Source organism: Salminus brasiliensis, chromosome 1, assembly GCF_030463535.1.
Source record: "Salminus brasiliensis chromosome 1, fSalBra1.hap2, whole genome shotgun sequence".
NCBI lineage: Eukaryota > Metazoa > Chordata > Actinopteri > Characiformes > Bryconidae > Salminus > Salminus brasiliensis.
The window spans coordinates 47730403-47754860 of record NC_132878.1 but is presented as its reverse complement, the minus strand read 5'-3'; the positions used below and the strand labels follow the sequence as shown (position 1 = coordinate 47754860).

The following is a 24458-nucleotide window of genomic DNA, read 5'->3' as shown; positions in this document are numbered from 1 at the left end:
GTTTTCCCCTGGTCTCAAAGATTTGTGCTCTGCATGCAGAGTTAGCAAAGCAAACGAGAATGAATGTGGCACTGCTGTCTGTGACACAGAGATAAAGTATCAGTCAAGAAGGCTTTTCCCTCGCTGCATCCAACATATAAACATTATCTGTTTATTGTTCGTTTGACTCGAGTCTAAGATGAGCTTAAAAAGAACCCCTCTGTACATCCCGCATTTAAAAGATGGACTGAACATTTATATAAAACTTGTTAAAATATTTTTTTAAAGCACTTTGTGTTTACTTTCTAAAACATTCTCATATTGACAAAATGTACAGCTGTGCCAATGTCAGTGTCCATACATAATACTTTCTTTATATGAAGACCATAAACTTGATATGATTAATATGTATTGTTTAATGACGCATTCCCTTGGCTTAAAAGGGATCTTCAGGTTTTTCATCCTTGGCCTCATCCTTAACAAAGCAAAGCAAATGATTGTGGACTACAAGAAGCTGCAGATCAATAATCTCTTTTCACCATACATTAATGAAACTGAGGTAGAAAGTTACTCGATGTATAGCCTTCAGATGACCTCACTTTGTTCCTCCACACCAACACATTTGTGTAGATCTGTCCGTCAGCCTTCCTGTAAAAAGCTCAAGCAGTTTAGTATGCCTCCTATCATTCTTTACTACTGCATTCGTAGTGAAACGATTAATTTAACATAATTTAAATTCTACAGAAATTCTGGAACGACTTACTGAAAAATGTACTGAAAGAGTACTGCAATTTGCCCTGTCAGGCTTTTGGTTTCCACTTGCACCTTTTTCCATGCCTAGTATACTTTCACAACTAATACTTTTGGATTGCCCCCTTTCTGATAAGCCTTTTGGTTTGGTTTTAATCTGCATGTGTCTAAGTCATAACATTCACAACAATCACAATTGCATTTCTAATAATCGCATTTTACAAATGATGTTTAAATGACTTTTTCAGTTTTATGTGTTTAGTTAAATTACCTAATATTGTTAAAATGAAGATGAAATGTCCTGATGTTTAAATGATGTTTTCGAATTTACTGATCACTCCTTCTACAGAAGCTCGAAGCCTTGGTGTAGTCATGGATGATCAGTTATTGTTCTCAAGTCATGTCACAAATGTAACTTGGTCATGCAGATTTCTCCTGTACACCAACCGGAGAATTCGACCCTTCCTCTTTAGAGAGGCTATCCAGGTGCTCGTTCAGTTTCTCGTCACTTCAAGACTTGACTACTGCAACTCTCTTCTGTCTGGTCTCCCTCTGCGCACTCATCCAGAATGCAGCGGCACGGGTTGTCTTCAATGTCCCTAAATTCAGCCATGTCTCTCCATTGCTGCGTTCTCTCTTCACTGGCTTCCCGTAGCTGCTGCCTGCATCACATTCAAAACCCTGACACTGGCCTACAAAGCCAAGACTGGACCAGCCCCTCCGTATTTGATGGCAATGGTCAAAAGCCGATCCGCACCAAGAGCTCTTCAAGCTTCAAGTACAGCTCGGCTCGACCCGCCATCCCTCAAAATCCACGAAAGACAAGCATGCAGGCTTTTTTCTGTCCTGGCACCAAAGTGGTGGGACGAGTTTCCCCTGGGTGTCCGAACGGCAGAGTCCAGCGCTTGCAGTCTTCAAACGCAGACTGAAGACCCACCTCTTCAGAGAATACTTGGGCGAATAGTAGAGTGGTCTCCTTACTGACATGTGTTTAGTAATGTCTAAGCTTAGAGGTATCTTTAAATTATGAATGTTAAAAAGGGTAAATAGGTTTTCATAGAATGTTCTGATTGTTTCACCTGACTGTACTTAACAAAGTTAGCTAATTTTGACAAATGAAATCTAATCTTTGGCTTTCCATTTCTTATAAAAACTAAATAAATTATCTTGAAATGTTTCAGTCCCATCAGAAATTGAATGTCATGTTGACTTAATGTGTGGCACAATTGAAATACACTTCACTTAACCATTTTTGTATGTGTAGGACAAAAACAAATCTACAGAAATGATTGAATTTGTGATTTTATTAAACATGTAATTCAAGATTACACAATTTGAACTGATATTCATTCAGCAAGTTTTCACAAATAATAACAATGTACATATGTGTAAAGAGAGTATACAACACTTAACTAAATATTTTGCATCAGCAAACATAAACCAATCACATTCTCATGATAGAATTACTAATTGTTTTTATATACTACTTGTTTTGGATATGGTAGAATTTCAAAGCATTTAACTAAAAATAAATGAAACTGATGCCTGTACATTAGCATTGTAAACATAGTTGACATTTGACATTCACTGCCATTGTAATTATTAAAAGTGAACTAAATGAACATGTATGGCTAGGACTAGTTTTAGCAGAGAAACAAGCAATATTTTATAAAAGCTAACAGACAAACTGAAGCTGTTCCATAAATAATCATGTGCAATAGAACCATGTAAAATATGTGTAAGAAACCTTTTAAATGTCAAAAACTGTCACTTGATGTAAAGGTTCTCTGCTAATTTTAAGGTCATTATATAAACATGGTTCTGCATGGAAACAAATGTGGTTCTCCAATGGCCTCACTTAAATAATCCTTTGTAGCATTTTTAAGAGTGATGATATTTTTTTTACCTGCAGAACAGGGGTTTATAGTTAGTGACTATTTCTGTACAGGTACTGAAGCCAAAAACATGACCTATAAAGCAGGGGTCCCTGAATTCAATCTTGGAGGGCCAGTGTTCTGCACTGTATGGTGATGTATGGGTCAATTAATTAGCAGGTTCGGTGCTGTGTTCGAGCAGAGAAATCACCAAATTGTGCGGGACATCTCCCCTCCTGGACTTGAACTGATAAGTTATCTCACATAGGTATTGTCAGTGTTGACCATTTCTGTTAGTTAGTTTGAGGTGGAATATTTACACAATGCCAAAACCAGCTGATGATTAAGTAAAAAATAAGAAAGAATCAAATGGATATGAAAGTAACTATACTGTTACTGTATACAATTTATTTACTTTCTATGTTAAACACAAAAGAGGTAATGTTTATTTAATGTGATTTGTATATATGCAGTGGGGCAAAAAAGTATTTAGTCGGCCACTGATTGTGCAAGTTCCCTACTTAGAAAGGTGAGAAAGGTCTGTAATTTTCATCATAGGTACACTTCAACTATGAGAGACAAAATGACTATGAGACAAAAAAAAGGATTTTTAAATAATTTATTTGTAAACTATGGTGGAAAATAAGTATTTGGTCACCCACAAACATCTGAAGTTTGCCAGAGACCATATGGATGAATCAGAAGAGGATTGGAAGAATATCATATGGTCAGATGAAACCAAAATAGAACTTTCTGATAAAAAAAAAAGAAGAATGCGGAGTTGCATCCCAAGAACACCATACCTACTGTGAAGCATGGGGGTGGAAACATCATGCTTTGGGGCTGTTTTTCTGCAAAGGGGACAGGACGACTGATCCGTGTTAAGGGGAGAATGAACAGGGCCATATATCGTGAGATTTTAAGCCAAAACCTCCTTCCATCAGTGAGAGCATTGAAGATGGAACGTGGCTGCTTCTTCCAGCATGACAATGATCCTAAACACACCGCTCGGGCAACGAAGGAGTGTCTCTGTAAAAAGCATTTCAAGGTCCTGGAGTAGCGTAGCCAGTCTCCAGACCTCAACCCCATAGAACATTTGTGGAGGGAGTTGAAAGTCTGTGTTGCCCAGCGACAGCCCCAAAACATCACTGTTCTAGAGGAGATCTGCATGAGGAATGGGCCAAAATACCAGCTACAGTGTGTGCAAACCTGGTGAAGACTTACAGGAAACTTTTGACCTCTGTCATTGCCAACAAAGGTTATGTTACAAAGTATTGAGTTGAACTTTTGTTATTGACCAAATACTTATTTTCCACCATAATTTACAAATAAATTCTTTAAAAATTCAACAATGTGATTTCCTGGAATTTTTTTCTCAATTTGTCTCTCATAGTTGAAGTGTACCTATGATGAAAATTACAGACCTCTCTCATCTTTCTAAGTAGGAGATCTTGCGCAATCAGTAAATACCAGTAAATAATCAGTAAATATCAGTAAATAAAGACTAAATACTTTTTTGGCCGAACTGTAACTGTGACAATGATCTTTTTGTATTGGTCAGAAGTATGCAGATTTGCAAAACTGTATAAAACTCTCAGAGTCTTCACTAAATACACAACGGAATACAAAGTTTGAAGCTCTTATAACCTCTGAGTACCTACTCAGAAACACCAGATGTATATACCTCATCTATACTCCACATATTGATGTGTTCTGCAACACTGTCAGGTTACCCTGTTGCCAATAGTACCCATCTATCAGAAATATGTTATGAGCATTGACAGGACAGATGCACTGTTTCTATTTCTTTTAAGTGGGAAAGATGTTGGCCAGATGTTTTGCACTGTTTTTAAAGCCATCAAGTCAAGCCCCCGCTGTCACCTTAGACTGTCAACTAATGGTTTAAAAATAATCATATCTCATTATAATTTGGTGTTATTTACAATGTATACTCTAAAACAATTTTCCAAAGCACCATCTGTCAAACATAAACCTATATGCAGTGTAACATAAATAGAGCAATGAATACTTATGAAGTATTAGACTGTTGTACACTGTCTCATTCATAAAAAGACTGCATTATCTGGCTTTATAGCATGTACAATTGGAAATGTCCCTTTTTTCTTAGGGATTCAAGAGTGACTCAAGCAAGGTTCAAGCTGAATTTGTGCACTGCCAATGATAGGACCAGTGCTTACAAAGTTGTGCCACTTGGGAGCCACTTTAAAGGGGCCCTAAAATGAAAAACTGTATTTACATTGGCATAACTGAATAATCAGAGTTCAGTATTTGTGACAAATTGTGAACCTTGAACATTTCTAAAGAAAATGCAGCATAACCAAAAGAGGGCTATAAAATGGTATAATCCTGTAACTCCATTCTTGTAACAGTCTTGGTTGACTTGACTAAACCAGTGACATGGCCAAAGGCCTTGTTACCACGACTTTTTCTTTGTCATTGTCTGTAGAAAGATAACTCTAACCAGGCCCAAAACAAAATAGAATCTAGACAAGCAAGCAGGGATCCATGCTAGGCTAAAAGCTAATGCTAACTGACCATTGCCAACTATTATGACCTATTATTGACCTTTGCCAACTATTATGTCTAAAACCTGCTCCCTTGAAAACTAAAGCTAACCACACATAGGAAAAGCTTATCATTTTTAACAAAGCTAAATCACTGGTGGCAAGTGGATGCTAAGCTAAAAGCTAACTCAGCTACAACCCCCTCAGCAAGCTTACTGCACACTGCATTGAGAGCTCACAGAGAGAACAGTTACCCTGTGGTAATAATTACATTTTTTTGCCGCAGTATTAAAAAGTGTGCTAGGCAGCTGTTGCTGTGCTGTAAACCAGCCAATAAACGCAATTGTTTTCCACAACTTAACCATAATTTTGAAAATAGACTTAGACTGTAACAAATCCAACCAAAGTCACATAATTGCTTTCTATGCATCAAAGAACAAGTTACTCAATGTATGCATTTCTGTGCTCATTTTAAAGCTAATAATTCTAAACAAACTTATAACAGAAAGCAGTGGACAGGTGATCAAGCAGGTGCTCATAGACTTCTATTTGATTAAACAGTTTAAAAAGTTTTTTTATGTTAAATGAGAAATTAATTGTTTGCTTTTGTCTGTGATAAATTATCATGTCCTAAAAAAAAGTTAAGAACACTAGAGTATTTCTTTAACAGTCTCTTTAGCTCATAAAGCAATTAAGGGGACACTGCAGGATAGGTACCTCTTTGATACTGTCACACCAACTGTGTGTGTCTGAGTTCCCGTGACGTGCTGAGTCTGTCAATGCAATGATTAGAAATAACGGTTAAGTTAATTACAGCCAATATTGAAACAGTTTGGCTTTTACCCTTTCCAGGGCGAGGAGTGTTCGAATGAAAGTCACTCTTGCAGAAGTTTTTTTTTTTCTCCTTGTGTGCATCTGTATGTGATTAGCAAATTAGCCAATTGGTGGAGTGACTTTTACTCAAACTTAAAAGGACAGTAAGATGTCAGGATATCGCCAAGCTCTGGCTGCTTGATTAATGAATTTTAATGCACCCTGTCAATTATATAAGCAGATGCATGCTAATACTACAATGCGACAGTTGCCTAAACAATCACAAATCATAATTTGTCCAAAATTGGAATTAATCAATTTATTATTTTGATATAAACAAAATAAATTATTTGTTAACATGAAAAAGAAAAAGTATATATATTATTTACATTGTGACATGGGATAGTAGACAATACTGGAAATGTGCTAGCGGTTAGCCCACATTATCTGAGCTTCAGGCTCAAAAAATGAAATGAAAGGAACATATTTTAATGCTTTTTTCTATGTGTGGGGAAAATCATGCATGACTAAAATCATGACTAAAATTATACTTATATTTTTTTTATTTTACCTCTTGACCTTGGTGCGAAGTGATTTTTAAGAGATCTATCTGTCAGCTTTCTGATCTCATTAAGAAATTACTCTGCACTAGCTTGATGCACCTTGAAGACTTCAATCCTTGTATTAAGTGCACTTGACTTGACATGACTGAAAAATAACGGCTTCCTCACACTTCAATACACCAGGAAAGAAAGATCCAGGCTTAGAGTGTTATAATTAGAGTTGGCATATCGGTAGCGTTTTGTTAGCTGGCTCTGGGGTAGTAGAGTTTTGAGCATGACAGTCTACTTTTAAATGTTTCTATGAATTAAAAAGTGTCCATTAAACTCATTTTAAAGCTTACTACAAATTAAAGAAAGAATATCGGCATGGTATCGGCTGATGTACAAGCTTTCAAAGTCAATAATACAAAAGAAAAAGTGGCATTGTGCAATCTGTATTTATACTGGAAACATTAACACTTTGGTTGCTCTGTAGAGGCAGACATTGGACTTTCACTGCAGAAAACAAGGATTAGTTCTGGTTAGGAATAGTAGTCAGTAAAACATTTATGAATGGAGCACAGAAGGTCTAAGGGTGCTCAGAATTACTTCTCTCATTAACTAAGCATTTAAAGTGAGTTATATTAGTGAAGAAGAATGTAATATTTACAAAAACACTCCTCTAACTATATCCGACTATATACTATATATAAATCTGTATAGCATGGCTGTCATGTTATGGCTGTTTTACAATCTTTACATAGGGACCTTGTTACTCAAGCATTGACTTCTGTAATGTAACTATATAATAGCAAGCATAAACATCATACTGCATTAAAGTTCACTGTGCATTTTTGCATCACAGCACTTCTCTTAAAGCAGTAGTCTAGGGGAAAATCCAATATGCAGATTTCCTCTACCTCAAAGTAGTCTGTCAAGACATATTTTTCATGTCTGAAGTTTGCTTCTGTAGGTTTGCACAGGATCCGCATGACTAATGTACGTAACAAATTATTGAAACTTATGCACAACAATTAGCATCACACACTCTGCAGGCTAAATCATCACGCACTTGATTCAAAGCATGCTGAGCTATTTGGTAACCTCAAACAGACTTACCTATGCCGTTACTGATACGCAGAGAACATACTTTTGTCAGGATGGCTGCAAGTGCTGTTTTAGATTTTCAGCTTACCTCATTTTACAACTTGATGTGCTTTAAGGCAAGTGTGTAATTATGTTGCGCTGTCCCTAATGGTGTAGTTGCATCCTGCAGCTCTCATTTGAGCATGGCTGCAAGAACCCCGAGGCAGTAGGCTGTCCCGTATCTCACTGTGGCAGTCAAAAGTGTGCTCAGGAGCACTTTCCATGCACCCTTCTAACAGTCTTTGGCAAGGGCCACATCGATTCGGATTTAGCATCTGTTATCCAAAATGCCTTGAGATAACAGGCAGGAAAATAATCAGTTGGGGAAAAATGGCATTTGTTTACTTAATTTTGAGATGCATCATGTAATCAGAGCCATTGTGGATAGTAGGGGTATAATGCAATAGCATTCTCCATGTCTCTGTATTTAGTGCTAAATAATCAATAAAGTAATATCTAAATCAAAATCTGTATGCAGATTTGAAGTGAGCATTGCCTAAAACTTTAGGATGTGATATTTTAAGGTAATATGGTTTTAAATGTATTCATGAATTTACAGTCATGTGAAAACATTTGGACAGTGACACAGTTTCTGTATTTTTGCTTCTGCAGACCACCTCAGTAGATATAGAATAAAGCAATCAAGATGTGATTAAAGAGTAGACTTTCAGCCTTAATTTAAGGGGTTTAACAAAATTAACCGCATTAGCTTTTTAGGAACTATAGCCGTTTTACAGCTGTTCTCCTGTGTGTAGACTTAGACAATAACACACCTACATTTTTAAGAGTGTTGACTTGACTTGACTAGATGTTGTCTTTCACCAAGAAAATAATTTTAGGTTTCCGTGGTCTGTTCAAATACTTATTGACCTGGCTGTATTTATTTATTCATCTATTTATATGAGAGTGCAGTACATCTACAGCCCTGTACAAAAATGCTATGTTTAATAATTATTGTGTCATGTGCAAATGCAATATATCCTAGCTTACTTATAAGCTACAATAGCCATATAGTTCCAGTGCCCTCCTAAATAAGCAAATGTCAAAAACTTAAAATGTTGATAGACTACATTTAGGCTAAAGGGAAACTGTGTAAATTTCAGCCAATCTATTGCTTAAAGATTGTTCAAGCTGGTGAATAGGACTTATTCTGTAGTCCTTGACTAGGTACAGTCTCTGCAACAATTTAGGCTAAAATGTGTCCACAATTGGCAGTTCCTCTTCTTTGTCCTTGGACCCATACCTAGATGTAAACTCCAGGCTTGTGGCTTTGGCCGTTGGCCACAGCAGGGTTGCTCTTCTTGATGGAGGTCATGCGGATGGCTGAGGTACTCTGGAGGTAGCTGGAGCTGCGCTCCTGGTACTGACGACGTCGGCAGGTCAAGTGGCTGTTGAAGTGTCGGCGGAAGCTCTCACTCAGCAGGTACAGGGCAAAGGGATTAACGCAGGAGCTGGAAAAGCTGAGCACACGAGCCAGCAGCGTGATGATGAGGTGCAAGAGTGAAGAGTCAATCTGACGGTAGTTGAAGGACCGGTACATGTACAGCACGTGGTTGGGGAACCAGCATAGTGCGAACAGGCCTACAAACACTAGGACGATCTTTGCCAGCCGTTTCCGTGTCTCCATCTTTGGAAGAGGTAAAGAAAGAAGCAAACAGACAGAGCACTTAGATAAATGTATACAAGATCAATAATTGATTTCTCTTTTTGTTCCCAGGGTTCGTTAAATAATTTCTCTAATTAGACAGAATCTAATATTTTTTTTACATACTTACATAGCATTTTTTACATGCATTTGTTTCAACATAATCTACCAATGACACTAGAGCTGGAAGGTGGGAGACGAACATTGCTGTCTATCTTTGGTAGGTGCTTGTAGAAAGGACTAATGCAACTGACATTTAAAATAGTTCACATAGTTTGGTAAAAAATGGTGACTAGTTGCATTGGTTTGGCTTTGATTGGTTCTGCCACTGAGTTTGAGTATACTGTATGTTCATTTGTGGTAATTGGTCAGCCAGAACGATGAAAGTGGTGAAGTGGTATATTATGTGAACTTTAAGAATGTTTTTGTAGTACATCAATCTGAAGCAAGTAAATTTCAAATTAAACCTACATATAAAGTCTGCAGCTTTCAATTTCTAGAAAATGTTGTGTATATATCCACAGACACATTTTTATTTGTGCAACAAAGATCCTTATATTAGGTTTGATATTAGAAAACCACAGAAGGCCAGATATGACCAAAGAAGGGGTGATGCCTTATGTACTTGTAATACCTTGTTTTTCACTCAAAATAAAGAACTGTTTACAACCTAATGACGAAACAGGTTTGCACCTTATCTTGTTGCAAACAGACAAGAATGACTGAGATCACTGCAAGACAGACAGCTTGGTGTGCATGCTTCTGTGCACACCTGGAAAGAAAATAACTGATGTGTAAAAAGAATGGCATGCGTCAATAGTTCCCACAAGAGTTAAAAATTAAATTAAAAACATATTGTTTAAATGCAAACATATGTTTTTCGGCACTGTTTTGTACCTAACTTCAGGTTTGTTATTGCGAACAGTCGAGTAATAATTTGATAGATCTGATAATTTCTAAAAAGTTCAAAAGTGATCTGGGAATCTGTATGCACTCTGGGTTTCTTCTCAGAAAAGACAGTCTTAATCAACCCAGTGATGTTGCACTGTATTGGTTATTTAGTTGGTTGTTGGTATTATATACCTGTTAAGACAACTTATATACTATTGACATTCATGCCCATGATGTGTGTATGCACCAAAACACTAAATTACTTTAAATGACTATCCAATGAAAGGAATCATATTCTACATACTCTGAAGTTATTTAAAATATTAACCATAACCAAAAACTAAAATGTATGTAAATGTTTTTGGGTTTTTTTGCTTATTCCTGACTATGACAGTCTGTAGAGAATTTTTTTTGGAAAGAAGCTATGTGAGAAGAACATGTTTAAAGCTTCAAGATTTTGAACACAACATAAATTATTATTTTTTTAGAAAATATATATATATATATATTTTCAAATATTATGAACCATCTGGTGCACCTGTACTGCCATATCCCCTACTGCCTTATTGAGCCAAACATATTTCTTTTACAGCATTGTTTAAAAAGCCCAACAAGCCTCTTACCTGGCGTTTAGAGTGCTCACTGATCTCACCTGGCATGTCATGAGCACTTTTGATTAGTGTTCTGGCAATGTGGTAGTAGTACACAGAGATGATGCCCAAGGGGATTAGGAAATAGACCAGGAAGATCATGATGGAATGAATCTTTGGATGCATCTCATTGGATAACGGATAGGGCACACAGGCCGTAAAGGTGACATTCCTGTCGGTCATGTGAACCACCTGGGAGAAGATAGCTTCGGGCACAGCTAGCAGCACAGAGATGACCCAGATAGAGATGGCTTTCAGGCAGGTCCAGAACACTGCGCTCGATGTCTGGATGTCCATAGGGTTCACAATGGCTTTGTGTCTGAGAGGGGAAGAGTAGCAGAGAGCTAGTTAGAATATTGATTGCCATGACTCCTTTCCCTGGTAAGGGGGGGACGAGACAGGCAATTGGTTTGGTTTATCATCTCCTCATCTCCTGAGGAGCATCACCCTGGCTTCTTATCTGCTTGTAAGAATTGATTCTATTTTGACCTCAATCCCTGAGAGTTTTCTGAGGTTTGGGAGGCTTCTCTTCATAAAAGCACTTGGGATTGCTTTTTACAAGCTGGGTCAGCCTAACACCCTGCATGTTTCCTTGCTTGAGATGGAAGACTGTTTGTGATTTTTACAACTTAAAATGGAATTTTACCATTACTGAGAGCTAAATTCTATTATATTCGCATTTTCACTGGAAATATTTGTGCCTTCCACCCCGTCAACATGATTCCAGCACTATTTCATGTTAATCAACTTAAACATCCAGCTGTCATCAAGTTGCTCTAATTCTGCCTTTTGAATAAACCTATTATCTAATCATCGTCATGTAATTTGCTTTATCCTGTAATAACGTCCGGCTCTCCCAGATTTGTTGGCTGGCTATCAGCCCACTCTCAGAGCAAATTTGTATCATATTTCAAAAGCCTGGTTCAGCTACACAAGGTTATATTGTTCTTGAATTTCATATTAAGAATTTGTCTTAATGACTTGATGATTAAATTGTATTTTTAGTGCCATACTGCAATAGTTTAAATCTAACTATGAAAATAGCAATTACTATGAGTCTGTAGCAAACATTTGTCAGATGTTTGCTCTGTAAACAAGATCCGATCCATTCAAGGTCTTGACCAGCAAAGGCCAGCATAAAGAGAAGTTTGTGTCATGAAAACGGCTCTTCCAAAAACAATAATGATTGGATTGGACATGCAAGGTCTGTAGATTATAAATCAGTGACATGACCACCACAACATCCAACTTCATCCGTCTTCACAAAAACCACAAAGAAAGAAATGTGTTTGTGTCATTTTAGCTTAGCTTACTGGCTAGCTGAACAGTAGCAGGGTTTTTTTGTCAATAGTGTATCATTGAGAAGACAAAATTGGACAAAATTCAATGTGTGAAAGAATTTTGGGCTTCTGACATGCTATTAATATTCGAAACAGGCTTTCTAATTGAGTTCTAGCTATAATTAAGTTGAGGTAGTATAATTTAATTTGATTCTCATTGGTCTTAACTATGGCTGTAAAAACTGAAATAGATCACTGTAAAAACATATGAGTCAATAAATTAATTCAGACACTTTGTCATAATGAGCCTGCCTCAGTGTCCACTAGCCCAGAGAGTTATACTTTTGCAGCAAGGAGTCATCCATGACACCACAGATGGCACACAAACCTATATGATATGCTATTGACGTTTATACTTGACACAACCTTGCAGAGAGCTGTACCTGCTCTGCAAGAGTTCTGCAGTGCAAACCCTCGCGTCAGTTTCAAGGCGTCAAATCTAAGTCTATTATAAATATAAGTCTATTTAGGGTCTCTGGGATTTTAACTGTACAGAGGCACTGCTACTGTTTAACTAGATAAAATAGTCTGAACAGTGTTGTTATCAGGGCCAATTGTGTGAGATTGAAATCAATCCGTAATTCCAGAAATCACTGTCAGAACACAGTTATTATTGATTTGTTAGAAAAACAATACCTGAACAAAGTATTAAACTAAAACAAAACAAAAACACAAATCTATAATGTTTTCGATGCAAACCAGAGAGTTCATATTAGAGGTGAGGATGTATATTAGATCTGGGAAATCAGCAAACTGTGCTGGAATCTCACCCTCAGTTCCCCATCCCTGCATTACACAAAGAAACCATGCAATCACAGGGCAGGGCAAATGACAGGTCACATGTAGGCAAGATAAAGAGGCAGAAAAAACAAACAAACACAAAGGCACATGGCCGCAGCTGGGGTGACACAGAAATGACCAGGTAAGAAAAAGGAGACACAAACACAGACATAGTGTCACGCCCGCGCCGCCGCGCCCGCCCCAGGGGCAGTCTCGGGCCGCGGCTCACAGGTGATCAAGAACTCCCCCTTAAAAGTCATGTCATGTTTTGTTATGCTCTGGACTTTTATGCTCTCAACTTTGTGTTGAAACCCATCGTCGCCATCTTGGTTTTAGGTTGCGTTTGTCATGTGTCTGTTCATTGTTTGGCTAATGTGTTACACCTGTGGGCTGGTGTATTTAAGTAGGGATAGTGCCAGCTGCCGGTTGCCGAGGATTACCCTGAGTGCACCACATGCACCCAGGTTATTCAGTTAACGGTAGAGACTCAGTATTCACCGGTCTGGTCTGTAGAGTTCATCCTCGTACAGAGGACTCTCTCTCTACCTAGCTAGCTTAGCAGGGGAAGCTAACTTGCTAGGCTGCTCTTGCCACAGGGTCCAATAGGGAGCTACTGCAGGTCTGTGGCGATCTTTCGCCAGGCTTCTTAGGTTCAGCAAGCTGGGGTCCCGGAGCTTCGGGAGTGAGCGACTCTCCAGCTTGTTTCAGCAGTTAGCTCTCCTCACCGTTGGACCGGAACAGTCGTCTAGGTTTGGCGGCTGACTCCTCACGCTCTCAAGTCTTGTAAGTTCAATGCGCCTGACTAGCGCTACTCTTTATGTCCTAGTTTATAGTTTTCCCAGGCTCGGCTTGGAAGTTTATGTTTCTGAGTAACGGTATTGGCTCAGCCCCGGCAGCTAGCACTGCCCTAGTGCCTCACCAGCCCCAGGTGTGTTCTTTTGGTTTGCCCAGTATTGTTTGTCTCGGTTTTGTTTAAGTTCTTCCTTATCCCTCGTAATTGGTGCTGCATTTCTGTTTTGTTCATGGTTTATTGTTGCCAATAAACTCCTCGCTTTGGTCCATCCCCTGTGAGTGTTCTCCCGTCATTGTCAGACCGAGTGGATCATGACACATAGACAGATGTAAAGATTATGTTCTTTACGTAGTTCTTAAATGTATGTACCAACAACACTTGTATTCATATCTTTGTCAAGTTCAGTTAAGCAATAAGTGCATTCAACTGAAAGCAAAATTAATCTTTCATCACGAGAATAAATGTAATACAATATTTAAACCCTTTTTTCTAATCTGTTTCATCTGTAAACTTCATTTAAAGAAATGGAAACACAACATACAACTTGAATGATTATAGGAAAAAGCTCACAGCTGGACAGTTTACATTTTTATTAGAGGGTGTCTGAATAGTTTATTTTCTTATTTCCAATGTTTCTTTTTTGCTTTTAAGTGAGTAAAAGAAATCACAGTGGAGTTGGGAGCAAGATGAGAAAGAGGGAGAGAGAAAAAGAGAGAAACACAGATGGGAAGTGCAATGTCTGCAATCCTAAATGACCAAGCTTTATAAATGATTTAAGTCAAACATGTTCTCTTTCTCCACAATGGGACAACACATCTTCCTAGTGATGATATTTTTCAGATATTCCACTCAAATTGAAAAGCGATTCTTTAATGTGAAACCTAAGGACCTAGCCAGCTGAGAAAAAAAAAATATGTGGGAAATTGATTAGGTACTTTTCGAGTTTAGAATGAAAACATTAAACTTTTTTAATTTCCACATGAACAATAATCCATTTCCCACACACCACTGAATGATTCACATTAACCCTCAATAATCCACCTCCCACACACCGCTGAATGTAAGCATTTCGGCTGATGTCTCTGAACCTTGTCATGTTTATGCACTGATGTCTTTGCACTGGGTGTATATGTCATTTGTGGTGTGTGTAATTAGGTGTTGTTATTCTGTGTAGCGCACTCAATTTCCACTTGCGGATTAATAAAGCACATTTATCTATCTATCTATCTATCCATGTATCTATTTATCTGTCTGTCTGTTTGTCTATCTATCTACATTCATGCTACAACAATCCACTGAACTGTTCTTCCAAAAAAGTTTTTCTATGGCATTAATTCTTTATAGTACCTCACAGTACCTTGTAGTACATAGGGAATACAGAAATACAAGAAACATTGTCAGATCCATGGGTATTTGGTGACACCACCTCTGTGTATTTGAACTAAGGCAATCAAGATGTGATTGAAGTGCATACTTTCAGCTTTATTTCAAGGGGTTTAACAAAAATATTTCCAATATTTGCTCTTTTTCTCACTTACTTTAAATTCACCATGTTCTGCAGTATTTGACTGAATGTGACCAGAAAGTATCACTCGGCAAAGTTATTACCCTGCTACCTTTATCAGTAGATAACAAACAACTAAAACTTAAATACCAGTGTTTCTGCTCTATTAACAGCCACACATGCCCAGGTGAAAAAAATGCCTCCTTATGTTTGACAGATATGCTTCAGATTATGATTACCCCTCTTTCTTTCTCTGTATTCAAGTTAATCTTTACAGTGATATGTCTCCTTCTTTGAGAGTATAACATGACTCTTCTGTTCTTTTCTGAGGTTATCCATTTTTGTTGTCTTTTTAGTGGTTTTGAGCTCACTAATGTATTCCTCCTCCTATTACACTGTTCATTTGTGCACTGAAAAAGTATCTGCTATTTCTCTGGGATGATTTTTGGGGGTTTTTGTTTCAGTCTACTGATGGTCTGTATTGCACTAACATCTTTTTGCACAACATATTAAGAGTTCCCATGCTACCAAACGTAAATTCTTGGAATCAACTCACTGTTATGTTCTTAATTTGTCATAAATGTGTCATGAAACCTGAAAGTCTACATGTTAATCATAAATTGGTTGTTTAATTTCAAATCTATCAAGTTGGTGTACTAAAGACAAATGGCAAAAATTGTGTCACTTAAACATGTGACACAATATAAAAAAAGTTTTTGGACCTCACCACAAATTACATTACACAATAAACTAATATATCAAATTCATTTGGAAATGTGTTAAGTGCACTAAAAATAGAAATATACTATATGCAAAAATGTACAAAGTTTAAGCAAGTATATTCAGTGCATCTGTCTTTAAAAAATACCTGGCTTACTCTATGGCTTTTTCTTCTTTATTCATCAGTTCTGCTGCAGCCATCTGTGAAGTGAATATTGTTTGGCATTGTCCTTATGTAGGCAGCAGGCTCCACTGCCCCCTGCTGCTTCTTTGCCCCCTCAACGATCATGAACCAGGCTGCCTAAGGCAAGTCGATGCATGGGATAGCCGCTACCAACACTTGAGGTAAACAAGGCTGAGCTGGACATGTGGATTCAGTGTGACGATGCAAATTGGTTTGATTGTGTTTCATGCATGGGTGCCAGGACTAGAGTAGAGTGGTAATAAGATTCTTTCAAAGCTTTAAAGGCATCACTAGCCAGCATATAAATAACTCATTTTCTATCATGCTTCAGCTCACGGACATATACTCAGATGGCTTGATACACACATGAGTGAGCAGCTGCTGCCCTTTTTGAACCCATATGTTTGACCCTTGGAGAAATGACCCTACTAGTGATAGGATCACTGCATAATACTGCATAACACAATGACGGAATAACATTTATTCATAGAAACAGCACACATTTTCAGACAAAACTCTTCTTCTGAAATCAAGAGCATTATTAGGGAATTTTACACTTTACACTATATTTTAGAAGATTTGAGGGCAGGGTGTCATTCAAATGAGCCACAGGTGACCTAGTAAGATCAGGTACAGATGTTGAATGATTAGTTGGATGACTAAATCACAAATGCCACTCTAGCTCGTCCAAACGTTGTGGTCTTAACTTTGCCCATGGTGATTTTATGCCCAATTTGTTAGCAAAGGTTTATTTTGGAAATTAAAGGTATGGACACCTCTGTCAGCATTGGCTGCATATTTCTCGGTATAATTTATTTTACTTATATGTTAAACCAATGTTATGCAAGTATTTCTTCTCCTTAAGTCACGCTTGGAGCACCCTTTAAAGGATGCATTTCTGAAAGAGTTGAGAGATACAGAACAGTCACTAAAAGGTAAAGAAGCATGTGGACTAGAGCAATTTTACAGTATTTTACACAATTAACAAGTTAAACAAAAATTACACAAGTTCTCGCAAGCATTTTCCTGCCTGCTTTACCAAGTTACATACAGCAGTGTCTGGCAAGTCAGTGGAGCATCAGGATGATTTTAAAGTAAGCATGCTACATAGTATTGCTTTAAATGTTAAATATACTTTGATTAGGGTCAAATTAAAAGAGTTAATGGTCTGCAAAACAGCTGCACAAAAAGTATTACTTCTCCTTATGGTCCCAGTATCACAGATTGGAGTAGTAAACAGTGCACACATTATTGCACTAAATGTCCTAATAACCTCTTATTTGAACCTATGAACCTATTATTATATTCAATTCTCATATATAGACTGAGATCATTTACACCATCTTGCTGTGTCTTTCACTAGCATAGGAGAAATACTGTGAGGTAGTTTGGAGGCCTATTGCTTATCATTCTAAGCATCACATTAAGCTTGGGATGAGTTCCATCAGTAGCCAATTAGGTATCTTGTCTAATTAGTACATTTATTGGTAATTGTAAAGTTGTCAAATATTGCCTTCAACAAGGACACAATTTAGGAATTACTGACATAATCTGAGTGTGAATTTACCAGACTGCATTTGATGCTCAAGGCATCACACAATCTATGCCCAAGAATCAAACAATCCCTGTCCAAGAACTGTTGTTTTCTTGTTGACCGATTCTGATAGGTAACGCTGATAACATAGACCTTAGATCAATAACCAAGCGGCACTATTGCCCAAAGGCAGCATCAAAGTCATCATGACAGAAATTAACTTTCAGCAAAGAGAGAGCAGCCTCAGACAACAAACAGGCAGGCTGCTGTGAGGATGTTAGAAACGGTCATGACCTTTTTTCTAGAGCCCCTCCACCCCCCTTCCCAGATGATGAGCATGTCTAGATGCAGAGGAAAGAAGTGATGGGAACATGTGTAACCATGCAGAAAATGCGTTTCACTTAGGCTCACTTTACACTAGCAAGATGTTGTTAAAGTATGCAGTCATCTTCAAGCGATCAGGTTGGCGAACAGTCAGTCACGCTGAGCTGACTCGAGGATTATCTAAAATCCTACAAGAACTTTCATTTTTATCAATGCAGACCAGGACACATTCATTTTTTGTGAGTTATGGATGGAAGGTCCATAGTGCCTGACGCAGTCCTTTAAAAAAACATGACCAGATCTTCCCAACAGACCCAGGGTGTCTGTTCAGCTCAGGACACATTTGGTCAATTATCGCCCCAAAGCACGTTTTAATCAGATTATTTATTGCAGACTGAGCATCCAAAAATCTAAATAATGAGGTGAAGGCAAAGAACCCCTCCCTAATGACCTGTAAAGCCTTCCAAATGTCCGCAAAACATGGAACAAACAAGTTCCTTTATTCATCCGTTCTATTCATTATTACTAATGAACATCCACTGACTTTTTGAGGCAAGCAAGGATGCCTGATGCTGGAAGAGCATAATGAATATTTACTATTCAAAATGACCAGTAAACCTAATATCTCTTAGATTCTACATGTGATGTTGATAATGGTGGTGAATGGACATTTTCTTTGGGGACTATTTTGCCTTGCATTACTGCATATATTTGTCTTCATCAAATAAAAAAAGAGGCTTTTAGAGGCTTAAACATTTAATATAAAGTGGTCTATGTTTGATGTATATTGTCATAATGTGAAGCAATGAGAGAATCAACTAATTACAACTGCAACTGGCTTGCACAATTGCAGGTGTTCTGTGGATTCTTATAAAAGCATTCAATTAGATTTGGAAAATGTAACATCAGAAAAGTTGTAATAATCTGTTTTCTTTTTTGTTTAGTTTTTTTTTACAAATTGAAGTATTAAGTATTAAGTATTTAGACCCTGGCTGAAAATTCATTGTGTGTATTGAAGTTACTCATAATATTATTTAGTTTACAGTTTTTCTCAGTCTCGTTGGTGCATTTCTCACATCACTATTAACATTTGCACAAGAGTAAGTGCATTTCTCAAAATAATTAGTACAAACTGCAAAACCCAGTTGATGACCTGCAAAAGCGATAATTCATTCCTCACAAGCAAGTATTCATGTCTAAGAAAGTGTCATCAAAATAAAAAAGTCCTGACATCATTGTTTATGAACACGATGGCCAAATGGCTTTGTCATGTTTTCACTGTGACAGATTTCCACTGTGAAAAAGTCATCATGGTGACTCCAACTCCAGTACATGCTTTATACCAGAAGAGAGAGAAAGAGAGAGACTATAACACCTTTTCCTGTGTAACATAATGCACAATTCCTCCCACTTGTAAAATGCTGCAGTACAGTGCCATACTGTAAATATGGTAAATCTTTACTGTAACAGTACTTTACACTAAAATACAGTAAATCTGTCTAAATGTAAAATTCTTGTCATGTAGCTTCATGTAGGACAGTAAAGTAGTGCAGATTGTTTAGTGCTGAATTACTGTCCAATATACACACCTGTTCTCCCGACGATAATATAATTGAATTTACAGTGGTTCTCCCAACATTTGGCTGCACCCTTCGACCAGTCTCAGCCATTGTGAGGCCGTAATTGACTACATGGTTCACAATTGTAACCCTAATTTCATCAGTAATCTGCCTATGTACTTGGTCTCTTCTTCCTTCCCCTGTTTTGTCCCCTTCCTCCACGCATCCTTGCCCCTGTTCCGTGTTGCTGACCTTCCATTTCTGTGTCCAGTATTGTTGAAATGGTACACACTTTGTCCTGCTCGGTTCATATTTTCTTGCTAATTGAGGGTTCATGGAATTCAGCTCTAAGTAACTATGGAGAAGTGGCTTATCATTGGTTACTAACTAATGCTTCTAACACTCCTCATTAGTGAATGCTGAGAGAAATAGTTCAATGTGGGAGACATTTGACATTTTCAGGAAAAATGATAAAGAAATGATTTGTTTTGACTGATTTTGACAACTAGTTCAACAATTTTGTATGTAATGATGTAAGCAATGAAATGAGAACTATTCGTTTCATAGGGAATGACTATTCAGCATTCATAAGTATAGTTCATTGACTGACATGACATAAGAAAATGATAATGTATAAAACTGCAGAGAATTGTGTGGCATTTGCATTTTGTTGGAAGCAATGAGAAACTGCTACTATGATGTGCACAAATGACTAAATCTTGTGGAGGTTGAACTAACCGTTGACCGTGAAAATTTAAGGTCTGATCTGAGAAATGCACCAAAGCAATTGAGGAAAAACTGTAATATCTCTCTGATGTTGTGACCAGAAAATAGCCTCAGAAAAAGTCATTGTGATTGGATTGATAACGCGACAAAGCATGAGTAGTTCATTGACAAGAATATGTGGACCATATGGACCCTTTTTTTAAAAAAGAAAGTAAAACAAAAGTGTCCCAACGTCAAGATCAAATCCTCTTTAAGTTATTAATAAACCCTTGGGATGAGAATGTTGAATAAGGGTCAGTGATATAACCTCAAAACAGGTTTTATATATATATATAGTACATTTCAGTATTCTTTGACAGTTCTTCTTGTGCTATTTAGATTTATTTTATTAACCAATTAATCTGACAAAGAATAATTGAAGAATCATTTAAACATCTTTTAGCTGTCAGATGTCGCCATCAAGACACACTGCCTTTACCAAAAAAAAAAAGACATGGCTTTTACATTTTCAGTCTATTTGTTTGAATACACATTACTGAATGCCATATTTGGAGTGACGGTGCGCCATTTTTCCTTTGCTGAGGTCTTAAATAACTATTAAAAAGCTCAAATATTGCGCGGTTAGTTTGTAATAAGAGGGCAAAGCAGAGCTTGGAAAAGCGCTCGGCGTTTCCCAACCTTGTTGTAGGGAGTCACAAAAGCAGCTAGCTGGAAATTGGGAACAGCCTAAAGACTTTTAAAAGTGATTCTGTTCTTACCTGTCGGCGCTAAGTGCCGTCAGGGTGAACACGGAGACCCCGACGGAAGTGAGCTGAATGACCGGGATGAGCTTGCAGGCTACGGTGCCGAAGATCCACTCCTCAAAGAAGTACCTGAACGCGTCCACCGGGACGCAAGTGACCAACAGCAGGAGGTCGCCCACGGCCAGGCTGGAGATGAAGATGTTGGGCACGCTGCGCATGGCGCTGGTGGTGATGAATATTTTGACGAGCGTGATGTTGCCCAGCAAGCCAACTGTTATGATAAGTATGTAGACCGAGGGGATCACGCAGCGGATGATGAAATGGATGGTCTCTCTTCCATCAGGGACCCACTCGTCGGTGAAGTTGTTGTAGTCGGGAATGTCGTTAGAAAAAGACGTGTTTAAAGTATCGTCCATTCTTTCGGGCACAGGAGGATGTGGGACTTGATCGGAGTGAGATGGAACTGGAGGGACTTGAAGCTCCTCTGGGAGAAGGTTGGAGAAGTGGTGCTGTCCGCTCCGCGCTGGTGCTGAAATGAACGATTTGCAACTTGCACGGTCTGACTGGTGGGGTGGGGTGGGGTGGGTGTGGGTGGGGGGAAAGAATGGGGGTGGGAGTCATTGCTTCAGGACACGCGATGAGCGATTGAAAAAAACATCGATGCGAAACCTTTTACATTTTAAGACCCTACACACAAGTAGACGTTCATTGTCGATTAAAGCTATTTCCCAGATTTTCCTACAATTCCTTGAGGCCAAGAGTGTGTATGGAAAGGTGGTGTACTTAGCTGCACAAATATCCATTCATTGTTTTTGTGTAAACAAAAGTACCTTGTACATATGAAAACGTTTAACTCCCTTGTACATGCGTTCAATATATGGAAACAAATCTGCAAAAATATCCAATTAAAACAAAATTAAAGTTGTAAAAAGGATTTCAGCTCTAACAGCCAATCAAAACAGAGATCAAGTACATCCTGTTTAATTATAAAAGAGAGGTTGAACAATGGTCCCGTAGTAAGTCATGGAGAAAAAAATAGAAATAAAAAATAATAATAGAAACAAAAATAAATATTTTAAAAAGAATGGTGCCAAAAACATTTGTTTGGTCCACTTTATCCTAAAGCAATGATTTAAAAACTGGTATCTTGGGGGCCTCCAGAGTGTCCACACTTTTACTTTTACACTCCTTTTCCACACTGTCCAAGACAAGCGTTCTATATAACGATGATTCTTAACGATAGTGGAACTCATTAACCATACACAATAAAAGAGGCATTCAAATGGTTCTTTGGTCAATGTTCTATACAAAAAAAACTTTACTACAGAATTATTGAAGGAACACTGCCCTAAAGAACCTTTCATTGGATGATTCCTCAAAGAACCATTCTTGTAATTGTAAAAGTCTGAAAAACCTCTGTGACCCCAAGGCCTATTACACACTAAGGCATATTACTCTGTAATTACAGGGACTTCAGTACAAACTGGTGTGGCTATTCTCTGGCAACAGTAAAGTTACCTGGTAAAGTTTGTAATAACACTTTAGCTCCACCAGTGGTCCACAGGCTTTTTAAAGGGTTAAAGTACAAGGAATCATTATATGAACTAAAGGCTCTCCACAGATAAAAGTTTTTCTCCATGGCAAGAACCACTTACTGTACATAAAAGAATACATTAAAAAAGAACTTTCAATCTTCTTGCTTCTTTCCAGTGTGGTTTCAACATGTGCATAGCCAGAAGGTGAAGTGCCATTTTATACCGATTTTCACTAATAATTTAAATAGTGATGAAACCATTGTCCTCGAGCCAAGTGGTTTTTTTTTGTGCTCCTGGGATAAATTATTAAGAAAGGAATTGAAGTCACTGTGGTTTCAATCAGAGTCACCTGTAATTCCACATGAGGAGTGTAAACTCAATGGCTTTTATAGCTTTTGTCAGAGAAGGTCTGCTCCTTTCATGCCATTCGCAAAGGGAAGAGAGTGAAAGGAAGAATCCAATAAATACGTAATCAGAGAAGCAGCCGTGACTGAGATGCTGGAGAACAGCCGTCTAGATATCTAAAAGAAAATTCAAAGACTACCTCCACTCTTCTTTATTGAAGGAAAGGTCCAATATTTAGGTGATTTAGGAAGTCTGTGTAAGAAACACTAACTTTCACATTTTATTTACTACTTGCTACAGTAGCCCTGGCAATCAATTGGGGTTGCACTACTATATTTGTATTTTTTGGTGACTGTGTTGGTGCATTGTGTGTCAGCAATGGGTGCACCTTAGTGTAGCTAAATGTATTCATTAAAAGAGGTGTCCACAAATATTTGGGCATATAATGTGGGCTCTACATACTTTATACAAATAAATTCGTTCAATAAAAAAGAATACAACAGGGAATTGCAAAGGAAACCAAAAAGGAATATTTAAGTCTATGTTGGTTTAGTGACATCTACTGGCGAACCGTGGGCATACTTAGAAACTACCTACCATGAATATCCTTCAATGTAATTTCTTGACAGAGTTTAGGCGTGCATTTGGAATTCTGCACTCAGGAAGACTGTTGTGTGAAATTGTGAAATTACATTATTCATTATCATATGGAAACAGCTGAATGCGTTAGTAAAGCCCATGTTTTCCCATTAAAAACAATTTCTACATTATATGAAAACAGCAGCTGCTTGTGTGAAAATGTAATGATAAATAGACCAATAGAAATGCTCCAAACGTATTGTTGAAAGATTGTTAATCACGTGGCTTAACTTGGTCGTTATAAATGTGTTATATAAAAAAAGGTAAGTCATCATTCAATCACTAGAAAATGAAAAACAAACAAACACCTACTACTAGAAAAAGGAACGCTGTCAGAGACCTCAGTGGTTACAGTGGAAAAAAAGATAAATAAAACGTTATGTTAGCATTATGTTTTCCACCCGTATTCCGCCCAGCACTGGCCCTCGCGTTATGATTGGCTAGTAGTTTACGCTCAAAAGTCGATGACCAACCATACACTAAAATCCGACATAAAACTCACTGCATTCGCTTAAATACGAATAATTCAAAATACAAATATAATTTAACCTACTCTATAATTATTATAGTGTTTATCTTATATAATGACATATAGATTAGTATTTCTGTCAAATAATTACACTGACTGAAAGGCATTGTCCAAAACCTCTCAGCCAATACAAAGCGTCTATATAAAATATAAAGCGTCTCTTGGCACATCCCCTGCGCGCCCCACGTGCTCGGTGTGAACGTGTCCGCGAGCTCTTCTTCGTCGTAATTAGTTGGTGACACGCGGATAAGCTGTGCTGCGGCTCCGCGCGCTCTCCGCGCTCTGTGACACGAAGCCGCGCGCTGTGTACGAGGAGTCCCCAACATGCCGCCCTCACAACCCCTCGCTGACATGAGAGCAGGACCCAAGCTCTGACTGAGAGGTGGGA

General features: G+C 38.0%; 1 protein-coding gene across 1 annotated transcript; it reads right to left on the bottom strand.

Annotated features, from left to right (window-relative positions):
* Window positions 1-8872: 8872 nt before the first annotated feature.
* Window positions 8873-21458, bottom strand: nmbr (neuromedin B receptor). Its single transcript, XM_072695964.1, has 3 exons — window positions 21038-21458; window positions 10789-11134; window positions 8873-9256 (listed from the first exon to the last, which is right to left on the bottom strand). Exons 1-3 carry the CDS (start codon window positions 21436-21438, stop codon window positions 8873-8875), a joined length of 1131 nt encoding a protein of 376 aa, XP_072552065.1. The 5' UTR covers window positions 21439-21458.
* Between the last annotated feature and the right edge of the window lie 3000 nt (window positions 21459-24458).